Raw genomic sequence first — 19,293 nt, 5'->3', positions numbered from 1 at the left:
CTAGCATCCAGCTAAAGAGGACAATTGGAAGAGAACCATGAGAAGAGCTCAGGTTGTCAGTCAGCTCCTCTAAGCCAATCAGCATCACTGGGAGTCTTCTCAGCAATGCTGATTGGCTGAGAGTAGCTGCAAAGTGTTCTTTTCTGCTAGATGCCAAGAATATAATGTGAGCACCTCCTAATTATGTAAAATATATGTATATAATATTAGCTACAAATTTTGAGCGTTAGACATAGTTAAAGGGAACCGGTCTCCAGCATTTCTCCTATTGAGCTCTAATCACCCCCTCGCTGGCCGCTGCTGTCATAAGTTCATTGCCAATATCCCCGCTCCTAAACTCCTCCTCCGACCGAAACAACGGTCTGCAAACATTTCACGCCTTTTATGGTAATAATCCAGCAGTCCCGTTTGTTCCTATTCTTTTGCCCACCTACCGCCGAAAACTGTCCCGCCCTGAATGCTAAACTCTTGTCTGAGATAGAACTAATGCGCCCGTCATGTATGGTCCAATACCCTTCTGCTTCGTCCAGGCCTCAAATCTAGTTACTGCGCATGCACCGCTATGGTGTCCCGTTGTGCACACGCACCAGTACAGGACATTGATGCGCAAGCGCGGGATTTCGTATGTGCTGAGGGAGGCGGGGAGCGGTCAAAGAAAAGTGAGGAGGCGGGGTTAACTCGGAAAGCCTTGAGGAATGAAGATATGACTCTTTTCGAACAAAGATATGACTCTTATGCTCATTAGTATACGGCACAGGAACACTAAAAAATGGAACACTAAAAAGGTACAGAACCTATTTACAAGATAATTATAGGTTACATAAAAATGATTAATAGGGGAAATGCTGTTGACAGGTTCCCTTTAAGGTTTTCTATTGAAGGTATTAAAGACAACCCCTTTAATCCAAAAGCAGCCACGGCGATCAGCTAATTGCGGGGGCTTCGTTCTTGAAACCCCTGCAAACAGCTGATTTTTCCGAAGGAATAATGTGGTCAGCTAATTATTTCCAAATGTATAGTAGCACTACATTGCATCCATTCATATTTCATAGGACTGGTTGTCTATGTAAGGGTATGTTCACACGGCGGGGGTCCGTAACGGCTGAAATTACGGGGATGTTTCAGCCTGAAAACATCCCCGTAAATTCAGCCGTACCGGCATGTGCAGGCGCTTGAACGCCGCGTCAATTACGGCCGTAATTAGCGCTGCTATTCATTGGAGTCAATGAATAGCGGCTCCAATTACGGCCAAAGAAGTGACAGGTCACTTCTTCTACGCGGGCGTCTATTTACGCGCCGTCATTTGACAGCGGCGCGTAAATATACGCCTCGTGTGAACAGACAAACGTCTGCCCATTGCTTTCAATGGGCAGATGTTTGTCAGCGCTATTGAGGCGCTATTTTCGGGCGTAATTCGGGGCAAAAACGCCCGATTTACGTCCGTAAATAGGCCGTGTGAACATACCCTAAGACTTTGTTCACATCTCGTTTTGAGCCTACTTCAGCTTGATTCCAGGTACTGTGCAACAATCCTTAAAGTGAATATCCACCCTTGTACAACATTTTGTTTACTTTTTCATTTAAGTAGGTCAAAAATTCTGTGTTGATTACATTTTATATATCTTTATATGTATAGACATAGATCCCCCATAGTTCTGGTCTGTATGCCTCCTTAAATCGCATTCCTTGCTGTCTGGTTTATCTTTATTATAATATTTTCTCCTTGGATGGTTTTCTATCCATATTTTACTTTATTATTTATGTACCAGTTTTAGCACGCACTTGTAAAGGATCTGCCAGACACAGCTTCTGTGTCGACGCCCGTGGTTAATCAGTCTGCACCTGCTCCTAGGTCTGATAGAGTGACTCGATCTGCTACCACTCAGGCTGGTAAGCTGAGGAGTGGGAGAACCTATCACAGCCTGGCCAGACGGTTCTAGCTCCCTCCCTCGGTCTATTTATACCTTCATTTCCTGCTGTCCTTTGCTTGTGATTCTTTACTGTTTCCTGGCTCTGCTGCTCCTGCTATTACTACTGACCTTGCTTCATTTTGACCCTGGCTTTACTGACTACGCTCCTGCTCTGCGTTTGGTACCTCGTACACTCCTGGTTTGACTTGGCTCGTTCACTACTCCTGTTGCTCACGGTGTTGCCGTGGGCAACTGCCCAATTTCCCTTAGCTTCTATGTACCCTTGTCTGTCGTGCACATATTGATCGTAGGGACCGTCGCCTAGGACGGGCCGTGCAAGTAGGCAGGGACTGAGTGGCGGGTAGATTAGGGCTCACCTGTCTGTCTCCCTACCCCGACATTACAGCACTATTTGCACTTTACTATATGAGGCTGTGGGACCCGACCTATGTGGGGATCCTTTTTTCATGGGTAATGTTACTGCCAATGTACTTGTTTTTAATTATTTTGTCTCTCGATAAAATATTGTCTATTTTTCACTAGAAATGGTTCATGTGTGATTTTTTATATAGGTGTTCATAGATTTAAAGGCATGGTGTCGCCCCAAAAACATGTTTTTTTTTTAAAATTTAAACATTTAGTGTGTGGGTGATTAAACATTGTTCAAATTTTTTTTATTTTTTTCGCGAGTCAGGAAATATTATAAATTTTTTCAAATTTTTCAAAATTTATAATACTACCCATTTTTGGTCACTAGATGGAGCTGTTTGGAGCTAGTTCCCAAAATTGCAGCATTGCAACATTGGGTTAAAAGCTATCGCTCTAGTGAGCGCTCAGCATCCCCCCCTCCTTTATCCTGGCTAGTGCCGGGATAAACGAGGGGTTTGAAAGGTTTAACCTGCTACACTGTGTGTCGCCATTTTTTGAGGTAACTCACAGTGTAGTAGGTTTACATGCAGTAGTAAACACACACAAACACTAACATACATTGAAATCGCTTACCTGCTCCTGCCGCCGCGGCCCGTCCGCTCCCTTTGCTGCCGCTGTTCCATGTGCACTTGTCCGGAAGCCGCGACCGGAAGTAGTAATATTACTGTCCGGCCGCGACTTCCGGTCCACAGGAAAATGGCGCCGGACGGCGCCAATTTCGAATAGGACTGTGTGGGAGCGGCGCATGCGCAGTTCCCACACAGACGCCGTACACGGCAGTCAATGGGACGGGAGCCGTTCGCAGTCCCTATGGGACTGTGGCTGCCGTATTCCATGTCTGTGTGTGTCGTTAATCGACACACACAGAAATGGAACAAAAAATGTCAGCCCCCATAGGGAAAAAAAAGTGTGAAAAAAAGAAACAGTAAAACACAAACACACAAATGAAAATAAACGTTTATATTAAGGCACTAACATCTTTAACATATAAATAAAACATTTGTGATGACACTGTTCCTTTAAATATTAAAATTCTGCCTGCCTGCAGTCACCACTAGGGGGAGCTTACTGCACACAGTTATACATTGAACTCAATAATAAAACAGTATGCAGTAAGCTCCCCCTAGCGGTGGCTAAATGGGGGCACAATTTTTATAATTGAAATCGGTTAAATCTGTATAAGAAAAATGAATCTCTGACTATTATAAAGATTTATTAGTAAATAATCAGCACACAATGTTGGACCTCAAAACAAGATGTTAAAAGGTGGAAATTCACTTTAAAGATATTGCTTACAGGTCATTCAGACTTAACTGGTAGCAATAGTTGTCCAAAAAGTACTTAACCTATACCAGAGATTTACTGGTGGAGCAGCTTAAGCTAAGTCATACAGGATTTTCTGGCAACAAACTGACACGCAAATGTTAAATTAAACAGTTTAATTAGTGCGATTCTGAAATATCCGAGAATATTAAACATAAAATCCCCAATGTAACAGATATATGCTTTGGCTTTAAAGCCAGCCTGACATTGAGTAATAAAGCTGGTCCAAAACACTTGTCCAGTAAGGTTACCCCTAGATTTCCAATTCTACTTATAAATTAGACCAGTGTTTCTCAAATACATAGGTCAAGTATTCCGGATTCCTTAAAGAAGTTGTCCAAGCTGAAGTCAAGCTGACAACATTTTACTTAGAAATCTGTAATAAAATATACTAAAAGAGCATAAAGTCTCAAGAAATGTAATGTTATAGCCTTTATTATACTGTCTATCATAATTAATGTAAACTATAGAGACCCACGACCTCCTTGTCTGTGTGACGTATAAGTGGTCATGTCCTGCACAAACAGAAAAGCTTATGGCAGCTGAATACATGGTAAAAAAAATAGTTCAGTGCCTGTACAGATGCAGTAATGACCCGTGGCCATGGATAAAGTGGTCCTGTGTGTATATTACGTCACCAGTGCACTGTTACGTCACACACGGGCCTCCACTGTTTACATGTAGAGCAGCACTTTTCTAGAAACAAATATAGAAATTAGGAGACGACACCATATTTACTATTTTTATTGATTTAAAGGCTATGGACACGTTTGGACTGAAATTGTACTTATTTTTTTTATTTGCTTCCTAATTGTAAAATTAAGCAACTTTATAAATAGTCATTATTAAAAATGTCCTACCATTTTGCTGCTGGTTGTGAAACTCCTTCACCTTGCTGGTTGACCTGCTGTTTCTGACATAAATCCAACAGCACACTGATCATGTTGGGGCTGAAGTCATCATCTCTCTCTGCTCTCCCCTTCAAGAGACATAGCAGCACAAAAGGGAGAGGAGGTTGTATGCGGCAGATCAGAGCGTGGAGAGGAGGGAAGCATCAAAGTCTTTAGGGAGGGCAGATGACACAAGCTGTCAGTATCAGAGTGTAGATAGGGATGAGAGCACACAGGGGCAGGGAGGTGCAATCACACAGGCCATCAGCATTGAGAGAACACAGTACATGGATGAAGTTGTGCTGAAACATGACAGCTAGTGAAGATAGCAGCATCCTGAACACACAGAATTTATATCCAGCATGTATTACTGGAGAGACACGCCCACTGAATATCAGGGTGTCTGAAAATTTATGAAGGAATGGAGATTGCAGCCTGAAACTTTGTACAACTTTTTTAAACTCCAGGTCACCACTAACATATCTAAAAATATTTTTTTTCCCACGTCCAAAATGCCCATAGCCTTTAAATCTGTTTCTTTTATGACCATAAGCATAGGTAAAAAGCCCTGAAGATAATGGAGATTAAACAATTAGTTTGACTCCTTACCTTCAGCTTTTCAGCATCAGCCCTGACTTTTAAGAGCTCATTTATTGCATCTACAAATCCTTGATGGTGAAAATTGCACATTTTTTCAATTTCACGGTCATGATTTCGAATCCGGGTATCAAGCTTTTCCATAAACCTTTGGTGAGCATTTGGCTGGTCATCGTACACTGAGCTGTGGAGAAACAAGAGGTGCGTGGATGTCAGTACTTAGTTACCAAACTAGACATTTCAAAATGCTTAGAATAAGATACATGTAATATATGGGATAATGCCCCCCTACTGTACATTATAAGAAGATTAGGAATCACTGAGGAGTTCTGTGATTATAGAATAGCACAAGGCTGCAGGCCAAATACATTTATACAAGTCCTGGAACTTCAAGATGATTACTAATATTCTTATAATGTAGAATAGGGATATATTACTCCTTATAACAAACCCCTCAGCGACCGCAGAACCTCTTTATGAAGAGTAAGGGGGGAGATTCCTATCCACTATTTAGTAACTGATTAAACCCCTTAGCTTTTTTGTAAAGAAGGTTTGCAGCACCTGTATCTTTATGTTCTGCAGCAGCTGGGGCACAGAACTGTATACTTCACACTGCTAAAGCCGTTTATTTAAGAAAAGTGGTTTGACTAAGTGTCCATCAATCAGTGGTTGGCATAGGAGAAGGAACTTCCCACAAAACTGACCTGTTTTCTACAGGAAAAGATAAGTAGTGTCTATGTGCATTTAGCAAACGGGGCTTGGACGAGGCTTAGTGAAAGGGGTCACCCAAGGCCCAACACTTACTGAAATTTCGCCAGAAACCGGCGCAAATTATAGTGGAGATCTGTGCCAGCTTGTAGCGTATGAAACGCTGGTCTTAGTAAATCTGTCCCATAGCCTTTAAAAAGGTTTTACGAGGTAACAAAAAAAATCTGGCTGGGGGGGGGGGGGTAGTGACTTAACACGATAAAAGTCCTATGACTCACCTGACAAATCCTCCGGCGTTGCTCCCGACACTCTTTTTTTTACAGTGATGCTGCGATGACGTGCCCGTATACCCACATGCTCGCTGCAGCCAATCACTAGCCTCAATCGCATAGGGTGCAAGACCGCTGAGGCAAGTTATTGTCTGCCGTGATGACATGGGTATATGGGCACATCATTGCTACAGTACAATAAACAGAGTGGTGGGGAGCACCGAAGTGGCTACACTGGAACACCAGGGAATTGGTCAGGTAAGTAATGGGTCTTTCAGAGTACGGTCCCACATAGTGGCGACCGCGTGCGACAGGAACAGACGAAATCACAGCCACATGCGGTGGTGTACTCATTCACACAGGAATATTCTTCATACATTCGTGTCTTACGATCAATCGCCCTTAAGAAAATTTGGGTGAAAAATGGTGTTTGATACTTTTACTGATCTACAGACAGAAAATCTGATAATGTTGAGAGGAAATGTACCGTGTTCCAAGCCATACGAAATCCACTTAATACCGGGAACACATAGTTATTTATGTAAGTATACAAAACCATTATTTACGTGGGTATTTCCCCTGAAATCCACAGTACAGAGCAACCTCAGTACTGCAGATGAGGAGCTACAGCTTAAAGTGCATGCATTGTGCGCCACCTAGTGGATACCCTAGGACTTTCAAAGAATGTAATGAGTTTTGTATTATAAGTTTTACTTATTTATAACTCTAATATTATGAAACAATATTAGAATGTGGTGTCTTTTAAAATAGGCAGTGCTTGGCTCAGCAAATCCTACCACATTTGATGACAAATATTTGTATCCAATTACAAACTATTAATTATCATACTTACAATAAACTTCACAGCATCTCAAATGCCGAGCGCCAGGGAGATGCCATATTACTAGATTATACAGACTGCGGATTGTCATTGTCATCACGTTTTTGCCCTACGTGTAGCATGTATGTCGGGAAAGCTCCCAACGTATGCGGTAAACATGTCCAGAGGGCTCCTTTAGTCTGACCCAGGCAAAAACTGTATACGTCGGGCTGGTAAACGTCAGTATACCTTTTTATTTGTAGGATGGAGCTACGCTATTCCATCCCGTGGGAGGCTGCAAATAAACATATATCACACGGTATACTTTTTTTCCGTATGGGAGGCCATTGGTGACGTATGCCAATGTATGGTGACGTATGCCAATGTATGGCATACATCACAGCTATACATTTAACATATACATCATGGGCTATTTCAATGGCCTTTCATGACATCTGCGTTAAGTGTACAGCATTACACTCTATGGTGATGGATGGCGCAGTTAAGGCATCCGTCCCAGTCGACATTTAACGTATACATCGGGAGCTTTACCTGCTATATGGGTTAAACGTACAGCCAAAACAGGATGTGCGCAGACCCTTACAAGAGGCTCAACTCTGGGTCTGAAGAGCTGTCATCAAAATAAAAGCCAGAACGTAATTTCTGCCATAAAATGCTTGGTACAAGGGGGTTGAACAACTTGAGACATAGTTTATTGACATTTATATAGTTAGCAGTGTGCCAATAGATCATTTTCTGTTTTCCTAGTGGCAGTCCAATAAAAGTCAATGTAAACGTTACACACCTTTGACTGCCGTCGCCACTAGGGGGAGCTCATCAATACGGGGCTCCACTGCGCTGCCCTCCAGCCACAGCATAATCAACCGTTTTGCGATGGTCGGTAATATTCCTTGCAACTTTTTTTCCAAAAGGAAACATTGTGGTTCGCTCACATTAATCCTTTCATTTTACAGCAAGCAACTCGCAGGCATCGCATTAAGAATAGGAGCCCTACCCTTATACAGCTAGTAGTGCGTTCAATGGGAGCTGTATAGAGCCAAATGCAATAAGATCTCCCTAGTGGTGGCTGCAGGGAAACAAAACTTTATATTTATGGCTGCGTAAAGGGAAGCAAAGATGCGGGGACGTTCTGGAGATAAGTGCGGGTCCCAGAGGAGGGACTTGCACCTATCAGAAATTGATATGACATAAATGTCTATGACGGGAATAACTCTTTAAATCAACACAATAGGGAAAATGTATAAACACTGGTTAAAAGGAAATATGGAGCAGTTTCCCATGGCGAAATTCCACCTCATTATAATCTGAAGGCAGAGACCCAACCAGCTGCCACGGCCCACTACTCCATTTTTGCTTTGCACCAGTTTTGACACATCTCCCCAATGTGCCTGTGATAACAATGAACCCAAATCCCAAGACAAGAAGAGTTGTCATGGTGACATGGAAGCAGGGGAGTTGCAGGTATCCGTCTGTATCTTCAAGGACTAATAGCACTAGTTAGAAGTAAGCCATGTTGTTTTTATTAAATAAATGTTATTTTATTCAGTAAGTTATTGTGTTACAAGCACAAGAGAGTGTAATGTAAAATAACATTATACACAATACCCTAAAAATCCCCCCACCGCCCACCCTCCGGATCCAAGAGGGGAAAAAAAAGAAGGGGAAAAAAGGGGAAGGCATCCATCTCTACTTCACATCAATTCCAGATACCCCAAAGCTCTTCCCATTTATATAGTTGGTGCAGCTTTTTAGCTCTTATCTTCTCATACATTTGGATTTTTAGAACAATATTTCTCCATTCCGGAAAAGAGGGGGGAGACTCTGCCATCCATTTCCTTGCAATAACTAGTTTAGCGAGTAGGAAAACTCTCGGGACGGGACGGATTTGTGTTTGTGAAAACTTTGCCATTGCCAGATCTTCGGTACAATTCAAAAGTTCCAACTGAGCAGATTTCGGGATCTCCTGATCTAACTTGGATGATACTTTTTTAAATATCAAAGACCAATATGAGTCAATATCAGGGCATTTCCATACCATACGCCAAATAGATTGGCATCTATGGCATTTTGCCTCCACAATTAAACCCAAAATAAAGGGCCATGTTGCTGAAAAGCGAACAATCAAGCGTGCAACTATCTGTACGAAAGAAGCATTATTCATTGCTATAAAACAACCTTCTTATCATATTTGTCCCGTCTAATTATATAATAGGGTAACAAGCCGACTCATTTCTGAAACCGTTTCCTGAACCTTAGCAGAATGAGAGGTAAACTTGTGGTTATATAAATGGAAAGTGAAGGCTGCACCAAGCAATAATCCATTCAATATTGTAGGAAGTTTTTATCCACTCATTGTAGACAATAAATGATACTCGTCTACAAAACACCAATAATCACACTAGAGAACGTGGCGGCTGCAGAAAGCCATAAACACACATCTCCTCCGTATGTATGTTTACCTTCTGATCCATCAATTACGCTCTATCCATGTCCTTAATGCAATAAACCCTCATAAGATTTAATTAAAAATAGTAATTTAGTGATAGGACTAGAATTCCTGATGCTGACGTGTCACAGAAAACCATGGATATCAAAAGTAAACTGAAGGGGGCGAGTTATAAAATAAAATACAAGAATTCAGAGACAAATATAAGAACCGTCAACAGGAAAGTCTACAGATAGATGAGGACATCTGTACAAACGACTGAGAATTGCACCTCTTGAAATGCCAAGTAGGGTATCAGAAGTGACCCAACCCCTGATGTCTTAGAGGTTTTCCAGTTTTAGGCGTCATGCACACGACCGCAGTTTTTGTGGCCATATACTATCCGTAATTGCGGAACCACAATTGTGCATAGTATAGAATGCATGCTTTCCTATGGGCCAATGAACATGGTTTCCACGGTCCGTGCATTGCCCGGAGCCCAGACCGCAAAAAAATATAGGACATGTCATTATACGGTCTGCATTTGCGGTCTGGGCTCATTGAAATGAATGTACATCTTGTTTGTGCACAGTCCGTGATTGCAGACGGCCCGAGGATGACACTCCGCGGCCCGTCCGTGCCGTAATCACGGACCGTGTGCATGAGGGCCTTAGATTTTTAAAAAAATGTGAAAATCCATGTATAAATGAAAATTCTTGAAAATTGCTCCAGCCTCTTAATAAATCTGACGCATCTTCCCGCTGGCCATGTGGTGCAAGAACCGTGTGCCAACCATCTCCTCCCTCCATGGGACATAAAATAAAAAATAAGCATACTCACCCCAGCGCTCCTCTTCTGCCCTCCGGCTCCTTCAGCGTGCAGCGGCTCTTACAAGGGGCTTATATGATACGTAGTATCAACGTCCTGAGTGCTGTGTCACATACAACGTGCTGATGCTGCCCGGCGTCAGTACATTGTATGAGCCGCAACAGGTTGAGGGAGCTGGAGGGGGACCAAAAGAGATGAAGACGAGCAGTGAGGTAAGCAAATATTTATATATTTTTTTTAAATGTACTTATCTGATGGAAGGACAGTCTGATGGGGGGGGCAGTCTGATAATGGGGGGGGGGGGGGCAAGATATAGTGCCTAGCACGGCTTTCTACCTTGCTACGCACCAAAGAGTGAAATCTACGCCAGTTAGGAACGGACATATATTTCCACTATAATTCATGTCGTAAATTATGATAAATTTGCCACCCCTTTTGCAAAACCACACGCCCTTTCCATAATTGTTGAGGGTGTCATAAAAAGGCCATAAGACTTTGGGTCCTTGTGCGACTTTTCTATGGAGGAAAAACCGGCATTTAAATTCATAAGGGGAGAGAAGAAAACCAGGACCGAATATCCACTTAGAAATACTTGATCTATTTCGGCTCAGCAAAATATAAAAATGTAGGAACATGAGGTTCTCCGTTTAGACTGGCATATAAAGGTCGATAAATTCCCTCCTTTGTTTTAACTCCTCATCATTTAGTTTGCTGTCAGTGAATAAGAACCCATTCACCCATCGCAAATTGGATAAAGCGGGATCCAAAGTATATTGTGAAATAAAGCAAATTGGCGAGTTCTGATCTACACTAAAGGGGTTGTCCAGTTTCAGTATATAAGTGTTATTCTTTGTATAATGAAAAGTTATACAATTTTTAATGTCATTCAATAGGAACCTTAATTTTTTTTACTCCCCGTGGATAAAAATCTGTCTATGGTCATGTGATGAACACATAGATGCCTGGAAAATCCGCCGCAAATACAGTAGCAGCAAAGTGGAGGAGATAAAACAATTCTCAACCACATGCTATGTAAATACTGAGCGGAAAAACGCTCGGAAATTGACCTGCATTTATTCCGCAGCATGTCAATTGTATTTGCGTAAACACTGCTTATTTGTTGCAGGTTTTCCCCCTTGAATTCAATGGGGACGTAAAACCCGCAACAAATAGCAGATGTCGTGTTTTTTTGCAGCGGGTTCGCAGCAATTCCGCCGCAAAAACGCAACTCTGCAAAAAAAATAATAATAATAATAATCTTATACTTACCCAGGAGTCTGTGTTTCTTCCTCCAGGCCGGCCTCCTGGGCTGACGTTTTATCCCATGTGACCGCTGCAGCCAATCACAGACTGTAGCGGCGATCACATGGGATGAAACATCATCCCGGGAGGCCAGCCTGATGATGTCAGAGGGCCGGCCTCCTGGGATGACGCTTCATTCCATGTGACCGCCCCTGCAGCCAATCACAGGCTGTAGTGGTCTCCTGGGATCAACCAGGAAGCCGGCTAAGTGCTGCAGTTTTCCGCTGCGGACATTCCGGGCCAAAAACTGCACAGGGCGGGTATGCTGCGAGAACTCAACCAAACTGTATATTCACATCCGGAAAATTTGCTTCAGAAATTTCTGCGACTGCTCTGTTCATCTGAATGGAATTTGCAGAAATCCATGCAGGAACAACCCCATTCAGATGTATGGAATGACGTTTCTAAGATGAACATGCCCTAACGTTACCGTTATCAGAGCGGTGTCTTGTAACAAGCCATACACCGGTGTGTCCATTACATGACCACGACAGATTTTTATCCACTGGAAGTAAACAATGAATGTTCCTATTGAATGGCAGCAAGCAGAGATCTTAAAAACCATCAGGGATTAATACTAGACATTTTTTCATTTTTTTTTTTTTATAGCTGTTCATTATACAAAGAATAATATTTAATTGCTGAAACCAGAATATCCTTTTATATTCCATAACTTTCTAAATCATTGTTTCCTTCTGTTAGGAGGGTAAGGTGGGTATACTGGAGTGTATATAACAAGCCATACACCTGTGTGTCCATCACATGACCAGGACAGATTTGTAGCCCTAGACTGAATGACAGCAATCAGAGTTCTTGAAAACCCGTGAAGAATAGATATAGAAAGTATATAGGAACATTGCATAACGTTTCTTTAAACAAAGAATAACATTTGCTAAAACTGGAACATCCCTTTAAATTATCAATATAACTGTGAGGTACACTTTAATGAGGTCCAGGTAGGCATAGACATAAGATATGTGTTGGCACCGTACAATATAATGACTGTGGTCGACCATAGTTAGTAGCAGATCCCAATAAAAGAATGCTGATGAAAAGTCAAGAAACGATCCAAGAAACTGTAAAAATGCTGGGAAAACATCACATCCAACCAATACATCAAATATTTCCATTTGTTTGAGGGGGTTTTTTTTCATAGAAGGGGATGAACTGTATTAAATTATATCTGACTATATATTTGCGTGCACTTGAGGAACCAACCTGTCATAGGAAGAGAAATATTATTAAATTGGCACTAGGGGGCACTGTAACACCACAGCATATTAACGAACTTCATATAAAGCTAGTCACACAGAATAACCTATAAAGTTGTGTCAGCCTGAACGTCCATAATACAGTTCCCATAACACAGCAGTGCCGACTGAGTAATTACTGCTTAGAAAAGTGCCAACCAGAGCATTGACCATATGAATGTGCCAGCTACAATGCCCCTATATCTCCATGTCGTGCTATGGTCTCTTCTTCTGTTACAGAGAGTTATATATAAACAGCCACTTACAGTGGATATAAAAAGTCTACACACCCATTCACAGATGAATAATTTCAGAACATTTTCCACATTTAATGTGACCCATAATCTGTACTATTCCATTGAAAAACAAACTGAAATAATTTACGACTCATGCACACGACCGAGTGTGCCGTCCGAGTCCCGTCAGTAATCCGAGGAAAGATAAGACATGTTCTATCTTTCCTCAGATCGGAGACTCGGACCATTTTTCATGGACCCGATTCACCCGCTGAAGTGTATGGGTCCGTGAAGACTATCGGGTGCCACTCAGATGCCGTCAAAAATTGCCCGAGTGGCACAACGGTCGTGTACAAGAGACCTTAGAGGGGAAAAATAAAAATAATGTGGTTTCATAAGCGTGAACCCCCTCTTATAATTGGAGATGTGGTTGTGTTCAGAATTAGCCAATCACATTTAAAGAGGCTCTGTCACCACATAGTGGCCTATCTTGTACATGATGTGATCGGCGCTGTAACGTAGATTACAGCAGTGTTTTTTATTTAGAAAAACGATAATTTTTGACAGCGTTATGACCTATATTAGCTTTATGCTAATGAGTTTCTTAATGGACAACTGGGCGTGTTTTACTTTTTGACCAAGTGGGCGTTGTGGAGAGGAGTGTATGACGCTGACCAATCAGTGACCAATCAGCGTCATACACTTCTCTCCATTCATTTACACAGCACATAGCGATATAGCTATATCGCTATGTGCAGCCACATAAACACACTATAACGTTAATCATGTATCATGACAATGAATATACATTACCTCCAGCCAGGACGTGATGTGTATTCAGAATCCTGACACTTCTGTAGCTTCTCTGTGATTTACTGCACAGCAGGCGTAGTCTCGCGAGATTACGCTGTAAGCTGTCATTCACAGCGAGATCTCGCTGTGCTGTTCTGTAGTCTCACACAGACGCTACAGAAGTGGTCAGGATTCTGAATAGACATCACGTCCTGGCTGGAGGTAATGTATATTCATTGTCAGGACACTGCAGTAACGTTAGTGTGTGTGTGTGTATGTGGCTGCACATAGCGATATATCTATATCGCTATGTGCTGTGTAAATGAATGGGGAGAAGTGTATGGCGCTGATTGGTCAGCGTCATACACTTCTCTCCACAACGCCCACTTGGCCAAAAAGTAAAACACGCCCAGTTGTTCATTAAGAAACTCATTACCATAAAGATAATATAGGTCATAACTGTCAAAAACGATAGTTTTTCTAAATAAAAAACACTGCTGTAATCTACATTACAGCACCGATTACATCATGTACAAGATAGGCCACTTATAATGTGGTGACAGAGCCTCTTTAAACTCATGTTAAATAGTAGTCAGTACACAGCTGCCATTATTTAAAGTGATTCTGAGTGACCCCATATAAAGTTCAGCTGTTCTATTAGGATTTTCCTGACATTTTCATTGTTACATGTGACAGCAAAAGCCATGGTCCGTAAAAAGCTTATAACACATCAATGGGATCTGATTGTTGAAAGGCATCAGTCAGGAGAAGGGTACCAAAGAATTTCCAAGACATTAGATATACCATGGAAGACGGTCATCAAGAAGTGGATTACATTTGGCACAACAGTGACATTACCAAGAACTGGACGTCCCTCAAAACTTGATGAAAAGACAAGACGAAAATTGGTCCGGGAGGCTACCAAGAGGCCTATAGCAACATTAAAGGAGCTGCAGGACTTTCTGGCAGGTACTGGTTGTGTAGTGCATGCAATCTCCCGTATTCTTCAAATGTCTGGGCTGTGGGGTAGGGTGGCAAGGCGGAAGCGTTTTCTAACGAAGAATAACATCCAAGCCCGGCTATGTTTTGCAAAGACCTACATCAAGTCTGCCAAAAGCATGTGGGAAAACGTGTTATGGTCTGAAGAGGCGAAGGTTGAACTTTTTGGCCATAATTCCAAAAGGTATGTTTGGTGCAAAGCCAACACTCCACATCACCAAAAGTACATCATACCCACAGTGAAGCACGGTGGAGGCAGCATTATGGAGCATGGTGGAGGCAGCATTATGGAGCATGGTGGAGGCAGCATTATGGAGCACGGTGGAGGCAGCATTATGGAGCATGGTGGAGGCAGCATTATGGAGCATGGTGGAGGCAGCATTATGCTTTGGGGCTGCTTTTCTGCAGCTGGAACTGGGGCTTTAGTCAAGGTGGAGGGAAATATCACATTTATGCAACCACATTATTTTTGTTTTTTATTTTCCCACCTAAAAGATTTCAGTTTGTTTTTCAATGGAATTGTACAGATTATAGGTGACATTAAAGTTGGGAAAAGTTCTGAAATTATTCATCTTGTACTGACTTTGTAACATGACAAAAACCTGCCATTTTAACAGAGGTGTGTAGACATTTTATATCCACTGTACATGTAGTTATTTATTTCTCAAACAATCTCTGCAGTCAGAAATTAGCACTGGAGAAGATGGGCGTTCCAGAATTGCCTGACTAAATCCTCGGCACTAGTCTAACGTAGTGTTGGGTAGCCAGGAGCCGCATGAAAAAGGCCTGCGACCTGGATGTGGCTCCCAAGACAATATATATATATACATATCTCATACATACATATATATATACACATACATATATCAATATATATATATATTTATACATACACACAAGAAAATGTCAACCGCACAGTCCAAGTTTCATAAAGATGAGGGTGCAAGCCTGCCAGGGACATGGCCAAGGTCTCCCAAAATATATATTTCCAAAAAACAGGCAGCACACCAGAGATTTAGCAAAAAATAGAAAAGGTGCTTTATTCCATCAATCCAAATAGCAACGTTTCAGCTCTTCAATAGAGCCTTTCTCAAGCTAGTGAACACATACTCCAACAGCATATATATAGGGGAAATACAATTAAGAGGGAGGTGCTTGCATTAGGCGGTAATTTACCATAAACAACGCAAATATAATAAATAGCAAATGAACAATCATAAAAAGTGTTACAAGCAACACATGTAATGTTATGACCTGCATATATGCAATTTTTGCGGTATGGCAAGACACATTATTCTGCAGAAGGAGGCCACTGTCATTAGGGAATACCGTTGCCATGAAGCAGTGTACTTGGTCTGCCACTATGTTTAGGTAGGTGGTACGTGTCAAAGTAACATCCACATGATGATCTTTTTAAGCAATTTGTGGTACAGTATCTCTTCAGTGGGATCGGAGCAGGCGGGCTAGCCTTCATTCGCCATACGCATCAATGAGCCTTGGTAGCCCATGTCACTGTTGGTGGTTCAGCGGTTGCCTTTCCTTGGACCACTTTTGGTAAGCACTAACCACTGCACACCGGGAACACCCCACAAGACCCGCTGTTTTGGAGTTGCTCTGACCCAGTCGTCTAGCCTTGGCGATTGTTAGTCACTCAGATCCTTACAATTATCCATTTTTTCTGCTTCCAACACATTAACTTCAAGAACTGACTGTTCACTTGCTGTCTAATATATCCCACCTCGTGATAGACGCCATTGTAACGCGATACTCAATGTTATTCACTTCACCTGTCAGTGGTTTTAATGTTTTGGCAGATCGGTGTAAAACCACACCTGCTGATTACTGAGGAAATCTTATTTATTATATTTTAGCCAGTTGCTTGATGTTTCCGCAGATGTGCTATTAAATCCAGCCCTGCTTCTCCTCCACTTTTTCACATTATGCCAGGTGCTTCCTGTGATTGAGCAGCAATTTCTCCAGCAAACACCATTGTTAATATGCAATAGCAGAGCAGATGTTACCCAACCAGTAGGAGACACTAGAACCGGCGAAGGCTTCGCTGGAAAATGAGTCACTAAAGAATAACGCTGATCATAAATTGGGGCCACGCTACTAAGAATATTACACAGAGCTGTAAAACTCTCTACAATGAAGCCATAAAATCCATCATTATGGAGTACACCATTAATTCTAGTACCTTCTGACCGGAGTTGCATGGATATGGAGGACACGACGGAGCACAGATATCAATATGCCATACATTGGCATAAGTACGCTGGAACAATTGTCACTTATAACATGTCCTACGTTTCTGGGACACCATTTTGCTTTGTCGGTGAAGGGGGGTGTCAAGTAACGTAATGCAACATATGTTTTAAAATTATAATTTTTTCTTATTTATTTTTTACACGTCATAGTCACTTTATGCAAGAGAGACAATTCCATAGCATTCATATATCCTTCTATTGAAGGGCCCAAAGAAGAAACAAATGTTTCCAACATTGGTCCAAGTTGTATCAGCATGCAGTACCTGGAATGATCTGTAAGTGGCACTGTGCGCTTTGTAAGGCAACAAAACATCTAAAAACACAGCAACTAGACGATGAATAAACAATGTAATAAACAGCTGAAGTCAAAATGAGTTATTTATATTTGTAATATCAATTAAGAATATCCTAGAGACTTTAACATGTGACAAGAACAGAAGTAAATTAATTCTCACTACGAATAATACTTGACAATCATGGATTTAACTGCTGATACACAGTGGTGCCGAGGCTGCAGTCGTACCTGGGACCTTGCACCATATAAAAGGACAGAAGTGTGTAATAGATAGATAAATCGATCGATCGCTCAATAGATAGATATGAATTCCCCTCAGCTGCCGTAAAGTGATTCAGATAATAAAATGCATATTAGGGAGTCACTTAAAGAGGCTCTGTCACCAGATTTTGCAACCCCTATCTGCTATTGCAGCAGATAGGCGCTGCAATGTAGATTACAGTAACGTTTTTATTTTTAAAAAACGAGCATTTTTGGCCAAGTTATGACCATTTTTGTAGTTATGCAAATGAGGCTTACAAAAGTCCAAGTGGGTGTGTTTAAAAGTAAAAGTCCAAGTGGGCGTGTATTATGTGCGTACATCGGGGCGTTTTTAATACTTTTACTAGCTGGGCGTTCTGATGAGAAGTATCATCCACTTCTCTTCAGAACACCCAGCTTCTGCCTGATCACGCTGTAACGTCACTCACAGGTCCTGCATCGTGTCAGACGAGCGAGGACACATCTGTAATGGCAGGAAGGAGGTGAAGGGAACAAGTGAGCCCTAATCTACCCACCGCCCTGTCCCTGCCTACTTGCAACGACCCGCCCTAGGCGATGGGGTACAACTTGGCGGCGGTCCCTACGCTGTCTAAGTGCAAGGAGTACAAACAGGGAACACGCAAGGGAATACAGTAGCCCACGGAACGCCGCGAGGAAACGGAGCGGTGAATGAGCCAGTCAGGATCAGGAAGTAGTGGAGTATACAAACGGGAGCACGGAGCAGAAGCAAGCCAGGGGCAGAGCAACGCAGGATAAATGGAACTGAAGCAAGGCAGAAGCACGGCAGAAGCAGGCTGGAGCAAGGCAGCAGTGGGGCCAGGAATTCAAGAAGAACAACAAGCAAGGAGGAAGAGAAAACGGCAGGTATAAATGGACAGGGGGCGGAGCCAACTCTGACTGACCAGGCCGCGATAGGCTCTCCCACTCCTGAGCCTGCCACCCTGATTGGTGGGAGCAGGTGTCAGTCTCAGAGGTCTGGCCTCAGGTGTCGACTGATTAATCCTGGGAGTATACCCAGACGTAGTGCCTGGCAGATCCTTTACAGTACTCCCCCTTTTATGAGGGGCCACCGGACCCTTACTAAGAGGACCCGGTTTAGTGGGGAAGAGAAGGTGGAACCTCCTGATCAATACCCCAGCGTGAACATCTCGAGCAGGTACCCAAGTCCTCTCCTCCGGCCCGTATCCTCTCCAATGGACCAGGTACTGGAGGGAGCCCTGGATCATCCTACTGTCCACAATCTTGGCCACCTCGAATTCCACCCCCTCAGGGGTGAGAACGGGAACAGGAGGTTTCCTCGAGGGGGACCAGGACGGGGAGCAGCGTTTCAGGAGGGAGGCATGGAAGACGTCGTGTATGCGAAAGGATGGGGGCAGCTCCAGACGGAAGGATACAGGGTTGAGGACTTCAATGACCTTATAAGGCCCAATAAATCGGGGAGCAAACTTCCTGGACGGGACCTTAAGGCGCAAGTTCCTCAACGACAACCACACCAGATCCCCGACGACAAAAGGGGGTTAGCAGAACGTCTACAATCAGCCTGAATCTTTTGTACGCTCTGGGACGCCTCTAGGTTCTTCTGAACCTGGGCCCAGACTGTGCACAGTTCCCGATGAACGTCCTCTACCTCGGGATTATTGGAACAACCAGGGGAAACGGAGGAGAACCTAG

The 19,293-nt window shown here is 42.7% G+C and overlaps 1 protein-coding gene across 4 annotated transcripts in view; it reads right to left on the bottom strand.

Annotated features, from left to right (window-relative positions):
• The window catches only part of EXOC6 (exocyst complex component 6), a 210,220-nt gene that overhangs the window by 143,880 nt on the left and 47,047 nt on the right, over nucleotides 1-19,293 (bottom strand). For all 4 annotated transcript variants that reach the window (XM_075841004.1, XM_075841006.1, XM_075841005.1 and 1 more), the window contains exon 2: nucleotides 5,162-5,333. In XM_075841004.1, the coding sequence (XP_075697119.1) occupies nucleotides 5,162-5,333 (172 nt within the window). The remainder of the gene's footprint in view (nucleotides 1-5,161; nucleotides 5,334-19,293) is intronic.

This window comes from Rhinoderma darwinii, chromosome 11 (assembly GCF_050947455.1).
Source record: "Rhinoderma darwinii isolate aRhiDar2 chromosome 11, aRhiDar2.hap1, whole genome shotgun sequence".
NCBI lineage: Eukaryota > Metazoa > Chordata > Amphibia > Anura > Rhinodermatidae > Rhinoderma > Rhinoderma darwinii.
This window is presented reverse-complemented; position numbering and strand designations above follow the sequence as displayed.